General features: G+C 47.2%; 1 protein-coding gene across 3 annotated transcripts in view; it reads left to right on the forward strand.

The window, feature by feature from the left end:
• fbn1 (fibrillin 1) overlaps positions 1 to 10000 on the forward strand; it is a 183306-nt gene that overhangs the window by 125026 nt on the left and 48280 nt on the right. For all 3 annotated transcript variants that reach the window (XM_065012133.1, XM_065012132.1, XM_065012131.1), the window contains exons 40-41: positions 1042 to 1167; positions 9670 to 9792. In XM_065012133.1, the coding sequence (XP_064868205.1) occupies positions 1042 to 1167; positions 9670 to 9792 (249 nt within the window). The remainder of the gene's footprint in view (positions 1 to 1041; positions 1168 to 9669; positions 9793 to 10000) is intronic.

Consider the following 10000-nt stretch of genomic DNA (forward strand, 5'->3'; position numbering starts at 1 on the left):
CTGACCTCTAACCCCATCACTGTTATACTGGAAGGTTAGTTCAACCTAACCTCTGACCTCTAACCCCATCACTGTTATACTGGAAGGTTAGTTCAACCTAACCTCTGACCTCTAACCCCATCACTGTTATACTGGAAGGTTAGTTCAACCTAACCTCTGACCTCTAACCCCATCACTGTTATACTGGAAGGTTAGTTCAACCTAACCTCTGACCTCTAACCCCATCACTGTTATACTGGAAGGTTAGTTCAACCTAACCTCTGACCTCTAACCCCGTCACTGTTATACTGGAAGGTTAGTTCAACCTAACCTCTGACCTCTAACCCCATCACTGTTATACTGGAAGGTTAGTTCAACCTAACCTCTGACCTCTAACCTCATCACTGTCATACTGGAAGGTTGGTTCAACCTATCCCCTGACCTCTAACCTCATCACTGTTATACTGGAAGGTTGGTTCAACTTAACCTCTGACCTCTAACCCCATCACAGTCATACTAGAAGGTTAGTTCAACCTAACCCCTAACCTCTAACCTCATCACTGATATACTGGAAGGTTAGTTTAACCTAACCCCTGACCTCTAACCCCATCACTGCAACACTGGAAGGTTAGTTCAACCTAACCCCCATAAATATCCTATGTTCTGTTTAATTGCGTGCTAACCCCTATCCCCATCACTGGAAGGTTAGTTCAACCTAACCCCTAACCTCTAACCTCATCACTGATATACTGGAAGGTTAGTTCAACCTAACCCCTAACCTCTAACCTCATCACTGATATACTGGAAGGTTAGTTTAACCTAACCCCTGACCTCTAACCCCATCACTGCAACACTGGAAGGTTAGTCCAACCCTAACCCCCATAAATATCCTATGTTCTGTTTAATTGTGTGCTAACCCCTATCCCCATCACTGGAAGGTTAGTTCAACCCTAACCCCCATAAATATCCTATGTTCTGTTTAATTGTGTGCTAACCCCTATCCCCATCACTGGAAGGTTAGTTCAACCTAACCCCTATCTCTGTGTTCTCATTTACATTCAGACATCAATGAGTGCCAGGAGCTGCCAGGCCTGTGTCAAGGAGGAAACTGCATCAACACCTTTGGTAGCTTCCAGTGTGAATGTCCCAAAGGCTTCCAACTCAACGAGGAGAACAGAGTCTGTGAAGGTATAGACACACACACATACTCATGGCCCTCATAGACACACACGTGTAAACACTTTCACACACACACTAACACACACATACACTACTCACACACTATCATCATACACACTCAGGCAGGAAATTGAGTCCAGACAGTGAGGAGTGTTTTTGGAAGACAGGAGGAGAAAAGAGAGAAAAGAGAAGAATAGAGAGTGATAAATGACCAAACCTTGTTGTCCTGTAATGTAGGTGTGCTGTGTTCCTCTCTCTCTCTCTCTCCCCTCCCTCTTTCTCTCTTTCTCTCTCTGTGTTCCTCTCTCTCCATCTCTCTCCCGCTCCCTATTTCTCTCTTTCTCTCTGTAACTCTGTCTCTTTCTCTCTCTGTGTTCCTCTCTCTCTCTGTATTTCTCTCTCTCTGTCTGTCTGTCTGTCTGTCTGTCTGTCTGTCTGTCTGTCTGTCTGTCTGTCTGTCTGTCTGTCTGTCTGTCTGTCTGTCTGTCTGTCTGTCTGTCTGTCTGTCTGTCTGTCTGTCTGTCTGTCTGTCTGTCTGTCTGTCTGTCTGTCTGTCTGTCTGTCTGTCTGTCTGTCTGTCTGTCTGTCTGTCTGTCTGTCTCTCTCTCTCTCTCTCTCTCTCTCTCTCTCTCTCTCTCTCTCTCTCTCTGTCCCTCTCTCTCTCTGTCCCCCCTTCTCTCTCTCTCTCTCCAAACAACACTCATCATACCTCAGGATAACAGAATGTTTAGTTCTCAGGACACAAGTGACATCACCTGTCCATAGTGTTCTAACAACAGGGCAATAGCAGAGTTCTGGGCTGTGTCTCATTTAGCACCAAATTCCCTGTATAGTGTACAACTTTTGGCCGAGCTAATAGGGCTCTAGACAAAAGTAGTGCACTATATAGGGAATATGGTGCTATTTGGGGCACAGTCAACATCTGTCCCTAACTGCAGGACAATAACAGAGTTCTGATGAGTCAGTGTGTCTATAACTGTGACCAAAGGAAGGCTGTTCTGGCCCCTCTGATGTGGCCACATCTATCCTGAGGGAGGAACACTCAGTCCACTGAACACAGACCTGAGAGGGAGAGAGAGAGAGTCTACGCCTTCACTATGGTGAATCACTAATACAATACAGAAATACACTACGGAAAAAGAAGGAACAAACAACAACATGAAGAATTATCTATCCAAAATGGAGATGTCTGGGTAAACCACTTCTCCAATCTTTTTGGCTCTATAACAAACAACAACATGAAGAATTATCTATCCAAAATGGAGATGTCTGGGTAAACCACTTCTCCAATCTTTATGGCTCTCTATAACAAACAACAACATGAAGAATTATCTATCCAAAATGGAGATGTCTGGGTAAACCACTTCTCCAGTCCTTTTGGCTCTATAACAAACAACAACATGAAGAATTATCTATCCAAAATGGAGATGTCTGGGTAAACCACTTCACCAGTCCTTTTGGCTCTATAACAAACAACAACATGAAGAATTATCTATCCAAAATGGAGATGTCTGGGTAAACCACTTCTCCAATCTGTTTGGCTCTATAACAAACAACAACATGAAGAATTATCTATCCAAAATGGAGATGTCTGGGTAAACCACTTCTCCAATCCTTTTGGCTCTATAACAAACAACAACATGAAGAATTATCTGTCCAAAATGGAGATGTCTGGGTAAACCACTTCTCCAATCTTTATGGCTCTATAACAAACAACAACATGAAGAATTATCTATCCAAAATGGAGATGTCTGGGTAAACCACTTCTCCAATCTTTTTGGCTCTATAACAAACAACAACATGAAGAATTATCTATCCAAAATGGAGATGTCTGGGTAAACCACTTCTCCAATCCTTTTGGCTCTATAACAAACAACAACATGAAGAATTATCTATCCAAAATGGAGATGTCTGGGTAAACCACTTCTCCAATCTGTTTGGCTCTATAACAAACAACAACATGAAGAATTATCTATCCAAAATGGAGATGTCTGGGTAAACCACTTCTCCAATCTTTTTGGCTCTATAACAAAGAATAAAGAGCAAAAACATATACAGGAACAAATACACATCTTAGAATCAACTATTAAAGATTATCAGAACCCACTGGATTCTCCAATTACCTTGAATGAGCTACAGGACAAAATAAAAACCCCAAAAAGGCATGTGGTGTTGAGGGTATCCTTAATGAAATGATCAAATATACAGACAACAAATTCCAATTGGCTATACTAAAACTCTTCAACATCATCCTTAGCTCTGGCATCTTCCCCAATATTTGGAACCAAGGACTGATCACCCCAATCCACAAAAGTGGAGACAAATTTGACCCCAATAACTACCGTGGAATATGTATCAACAGTAACCTTGGGAAAATCCTCTGCATTATCATTAACAGCAGACTCGTACATTTCCTCAATGAAAACAATGTACTGAGCAAATGTCAAAATGGCTTTTTACCAAATTACCGTACAACAGACCATGTATTCACCCTGCACACCCTAATTGACAAACAAACAAACCAAAACAAAGGCAAAGTCTTCTCATGCTTTGTTGATTTCAAAAAGGCCTTTGACTCAATTTGGCATGAGGGTCTGCTATACAAATTCATGGAAAGTGGTGTTGGGGGTAAAACATACGACATTATAAAATCCATGTACACAAACAACAAGTGTGCGGTTAAAATAGGCAAAAAACACACACATTTCTTCCCACAGTGCTGTGGGGTGAGACAGGGATGCAGCTTCAGCCCCACCCTCTTCAACATACAGTATAAATTAACGAATTGGCACGGGCACTAGAAAAGTCTACAGCACCCGGCCTAGCCCTACTAGAATCTGAAGTCAAATGTCTACTGTTTGCTGATGATCTGGTGCTTCTGTCACCAAACAAGGAGGGCCTACAGCAGCACCTAGATATTCTGCACAGATTCTGCCAGACCTGGGCCCTGACAGTAAATCTCAGTAAGACCAAAATAATGGTGTTCCAAAAAAGGTCCAGTCACCAGGACCACAAATACAAATTCCATCTAGTCACCGTTACCCTAGAGCACACAAAAAACTATACATACCTCAGCCTAAACATCAGTGCCACAGGTAACTTCTACAAAGCTGTGAACGATCTGAGAGACAAGGCAAGAAGAGCATTCTATGCCATCAAAAGGAACATAAAATTCAACATACCAATTAGGATCTGGCTAAAAATACTTGAATCAGTCATAGAGCCCATTGCCCTTTATGGTTGTGAGGTCTGGGGTCCGCTCACCAACCAAGACTTCACAAAATGGGACAAACACCAAATTGAGACTCTGCATGCAGAATTCTGCAAAAATATCCAACGTATACAACGTAGAACACCAAATAATGTATGCAGAGCAGAATTAGAGGTCTACCAGTCAGAGCTGAGGTGGGGGTCGGTAGTCTACTCTGGGAGTTAGAGGGCTGTAAATCAGAGCTGTGACTGACCCAAACTTAAGGAAAGCTTTGACTATGTACAGACTCAATGAGCATAGCCTTGCTATTGAGAAAGGCCACCGTAGGCAGACCTGGCTCTCAAGAGAAGACAGGCTATGTGCACACTGCTCACAAAATGAGGTGGAAACTGAGCTGCACTTCCAAACCTCCTGTCTAATGTATGACCATATTAGAGACACATATTTCCCTCAGATTACACAGATCCACAAAGAATTCAAAAACAAACCCAATTTTGATAAACTCCCATATCTACTGGGTGAAATTCCACATTGTGCCATCACAGCAGCAATATTTGTGACCTGTTGCCACAAGAAAAGGGCAACCAGTGAAGAACAAACCCCATTGTAAATACAACCCATATTTATGCTTATTTATTTTCCCTTGTGTACCCTTAACCATTTCTATATATACGTAATATGACATTTGTAATGTCTTTATTGTTTTGAAACTTCTGTATGTGTAATATTTACTGTTCATTTTTATTGTTTATTTCAATTTTGTACATTATCTACTTCACTTGATTTGGCAATGTTAACACATGTTTCCCACGACAATAAAGCCCCTTGGATTGAATTGAATTGAGAGAGCGAGTGTGTGTATATGGGAAGACAAGGAGAGATAGGAAAAAGCCTGTGTCTAATAGCTATTTAATTGGAGAGTGTTTGTTGTCCAGACCAGGGGAACAAAGCTGTGATGTGTGTCTTCATATCAGCCTGTTCTCTGTACACTCTGTGCTCTCTGCCTGGCAGGCTACATGGTTCTAGTACAGTGATGCAGTCGACAGTCTGTAGGCTACTAATGACTATGGCCGGACAGAACCTAAAACAACTTTATCATATACTGTAAATACCTGTCCAAGACTCCCAGCTTCAGCTCTGACTTACAGACCTCTAACTCCCAGAGTAGACTACCAACCCCCACCTCAGCTCTGACTGGTAGACCTCTAACTCCCAGAGTAGACTACCAACCCCCACCTCAGCTCTGACTTACAGCCCTCTAACTCCCAGAGTAGACCACCAACCCCCACCTCAGCTCTGACTGGCAGACCTCTAACTCCCAGAGTAGACCACCAACACCCACCTCAGCTCTGACTGGTAGACGTCTAACTCCCAGAGTAGACTACCGACCCCCACCTCAGCTCTGACTTACAGCCCTCTAACTCCCAGAGTAGACTACCAACCCCCACCTCAGCTCTGACTGGCAGACCTCTAACTCCCAGAGTAGACTACCAACCCCCACCTCAGCTCTGACTGGCAGACCTCTAACTCCCAGAGTAGACTACCAACCCCCACCTCAGCTCTGACTTACAGCCCTCTAACTCCCAGAGTAGACCACCAACCCCCACCTCAGCTCTGACTGGTAGACCTCTAACTCCCAGAGTAGACCACCAACCCCCACCTCAGCTCTGACTGGTAGACCTCTAACTCCCAGAGTAGACTACCAACCCCCACCTCAGCTCTGACTGGTAGACCTCTAACTCCCAGAGTAGACTACCAACCCCACCTCAGCTCTGACTGGCAGACCTCTAACTCCCAGAGTAGACTACCAACCCCACCTCAGCTCTGACTGGCAGACCTCTAACTCCCAGAGTAGACTACCAACCCCCACCTCAGCTCTGACTGGTAGACCTCTAACTCCCAGAGTAGACTACCAACCCCCACCTCAGCTCTGACTTACAGCCCTCTAACTCCCAGAGTAGACCACCAACCCCCACCTCAGCTCTGACTGGCAGACCTCTAACTCCCAGAGTAGACCACCAACCCCCACCTCAGCTCTGACTGGCAGACCTCTAACTCCCAGAGTAGACTACCAACCCCCACCTCAGCTCTGACTGGCAGACCTCTAACTCCCAGAGTAGACCACCAACCCCCACCTCAGCTCTGACTGGTAGACCTCTAACTCCCAGAGTAGACTACCAACCCCCACCTCAGCTCTGACTGGCAGACCTCTAACTCCCAGAGTAGACTACCAACCCCCACCTCAGCTCTGACTGGCAGACCTCTAACTCCCAGAGTAGACCACCAACCCCCACCTCAGCTCTGACTGGCAGACCTCTAACTCCCAGAGTAGACTACCAACCCCCACCTCAGCTCTGACTTACAGCCCTCTAACTCCCAGAGTAGACCACCAACCCCCACCTCAGCTCTGACTGGCAGACCTCTAACTCCCAGAGTAGACCACCAACCCCCACCTCAGCTCTGACTGGCAGACCTCTAACTCCCAGAGTAGACGACCAACCCCCACCTCAGCTCTGACTGGCAGACCTCTAACTCCCAGAGTAGACAACCAACCCCCACCTCAGCTCTGACTTACAGCCCTCTAACTCCCAGAGTAGACAACCAACCCCCACCTCAGCTCTGACTGGCAGACCTCTAACTCCCAGAGTAGACCACCAACCCCCACCTCAGCTCTGACTGGTAGACCTCTAACTCCCAGAGTAGACCACCAACCCCCACCTCAGCTCTGACTGGCAGACCTCTAACTCCCAGAGTAGACTACCAACCCCCACCTCAGCTCTGACTGACAGACCTCTAACTCCCAGAGTAGACTACCAACCCCCACCTCAGCTCTGACTGGTAGACCTCTAACTCCCAGAGTAGACTACCAACCCCCACCTCAGCTCTGACTGGCAGACCTCTAACTCCCAGAGTAGACTACCAACCCCCACCTCAGCTCTGACTGGCAGACCTCTAACTCCCAGAGTAGACTACCAACCCCCACCTCAGCTCTGACTGGCAGACCTCTAACTCCCAGAGTAGACTACCAACCCCACCTCAGCTCTGACTGGCAGACCTCTAACTCCCAGAGTAGACTACCAACCCCCACCTCAGCTCTGACTGGCAGACCTCTAACTCCCAGAGTAGACTACCAACCCCCACCTCAGCTCTGACTGGCAGACCTCTAACTCCCAGAGTAGACTACCAACCCCCACCTCAGCTCTGACTGGTAGACCTCTAACTCCCAGAGTAGACTACCAACCCCCACCTCAGCTCTGACTGGTAGACCTCTAACTCCCAGAGTAGACTACCAACCCCACCTCAGCTCTGACTGGCAGACCTCTAACTCCCAGAGTAGACTACCAACCCCACCTCAGCTCTGACTGGCAGACCTCTAACTCCCAGAGTAGACCACCAACATCTACCTCAGCTCTGACTGGTAGACCTCTAACTCCCAGAGTAGACTACCAACCCCCACCTCAGCTCTGACTTACAGACCTCTAACTCCCAGAGTAGACTACCAACCCCCACCTCAGCTCTGACTTACAGACCTCTAACTCCCAGAGTAGACTACCAACCCCCACCTCAGCTCTGACTGGCAGACCTCTAACTCCCAGAGTAAACTACCAACCCCCACCTCAGCTCTGACTGGTAGACCTCTAACTCCCAGAGTAGACTACCAACCCCCACCTCAGCTCTGACTGGCAGACCTCTAACTCCCAGAGTAGACTACCAACCCCCACCTCAGCTCTGACTGGCAGACCTCTAACTCCCAGAGTAGACTACCAACCCCCACCTCAGCTCTGACTGGCAGACCTCTAACTCCCAGAGTAGACCACCAACCCCCACCTCAGCTCTGACTGGCAGACCTCTAACTCCCAGAGTAGACTACCAACCCCACCTCAGCTCTGACTTACAGACCTCTAACTCCCAGAGTAGACTACCAACCCCCACCTCAGCTCTGACTGGTAGACCTCTAACTCCCAGAGTAGACCACCAACCCCCACCTCAGCTCTGACTGGCAGACCTCTAACTCCCAGAGTAGACCACCAACCCCCACCTCAGCTCTGACTGGTAGACCTCTAACTCCCAGAGTAGACTACCAACATCTACCTCAGCTCTGACTGGCAGACCTCTAACTCCCAGAGTAGACTACCAACCCCCACCTCAGCTCTGACTGGCAGACCTCTAACTCCCAGAGTAGACTACCAACCCCCACCTCAGCTCTGACTGGCAGACCTCCTCCCAGAGTAGACCACCAACCCCCACCTCAGCTCTGACTGGCAGACCTCTAACTCCCAGAGTAGACTACCAACCCCACCTCAGCTCTGACTTCAGACCTCTAACTCCCAGAGTAGACTACCAACCCCCACCTCAGCTCTGACTGGCAGACCTCTAACTCCCAGAGTAGACTACCAACCCCCACCTCAGCTCTGACTGGCAGACCTCTAACTCCCAGAGTAGACCACCAACCCCCACCTCAGCTCTGACTGGCAGACCTCTAACTACCAGAGTAGACTACCAACCCCACCTCAGCTCTGACTTGCAGACCTCTAACTCCCAGAGTAGACTACCAACCCCCACCTCAGCTCTGACTGGTAGACCTCTAACTCCCAGAGTAGACCACCAACCCCCACCTCAGCTCTGACTGGTAGACCTCTAACTCCCAGAGTAGACTACCAACATCTACCTCAGCTCTGACTGGCAGACCTCTAACTCCCAGAGTAGACCACCAACATCTACCTCACCTTGGCTCTATTATACATTCATAATGTTGCGTGCATATTGAATGAAAGATAAAGATAAACATCATATAGCTGTGTTTAACAAGACTGTTTCCTCTTTCTCTCTCTCTCTCTCTCTCTCTCTCTCTCTCTCTCTCTCTCTCTCTCTCTCTCTCTTCTCTCTCTCTCTTCTCTCTCTCTCTCTCTCTCTCTCTCTCTCTCTCTCTCTCTCTCTCTCTCTCTCTCTCTCTCTCTCTCTCTCTCTCTCTCTCTCTCTCTCTCTCTCTCTCTCTCTCTCTCTCTCTCTCTCTCTCTCTCTCTCTCTCTCTCTCTCTCTCTCTCTCTCTCTCTCTCTCTCTCTCTCTCTCTCTCTCTCTCTCTCTCTCTCTCTCTCTCTCTCTCTCTCTCTCTCTCTCTCTCTCACTCTGTCTCTCTCTCTCTCTCTCTCTCTCTCTCTCTCTCTCTCTCTCTCTCTCTCTCTCTCTCTCTCTCTTTCTCTCTCTCTCTCTCTCTCTCTCTCTCTCTCTCTCTCTCTCTCTCTCTCTCTCTCTCTCTCTCTCTCTCTCCCTCTCTCTCTCTCTCTCTCTCTCTCTGTAGATGTTAATGAGTGTGAGCGTCCAGGTATCTGTGGACCAGGCCAGTGTTACAACACCATAGGAAACTACACCTGTATCTGCCCTGTGGACTACATGCAGGTCAATGGGGGAAACAACTGTATGGGTAAGTACAGTACAATACACTGTACTACTCACTCTTAAACAATAACCAGTGTGTGTGGTCTGAATACAGTTGGTTTCTGACTACAACAGAAACAGACTGGCAGCCAGATAGAATCATTGTAGTTGATTTACTGTATGTAACCTTTCTCTATACAGGTACGTCAGTTCAGAACAGACTGAATTTACAATGCCGACGTGTTATGTGTTAG

Source organism: Oncorhynchus nerka, linkage group LG27 (assembly GCF_034236695.1).
Source record: "Oncorhynchus nerka isolate Pitt River linkage group LG27, Oner_Uvic_2.0, whole genome shotgun sequence".
NCBI lineage: Eukaryota > Metazoa > Chordata > Actinopteri > Salmoniformes > Salmonidae > Oncorhynchus > Oncorhynchus nerka.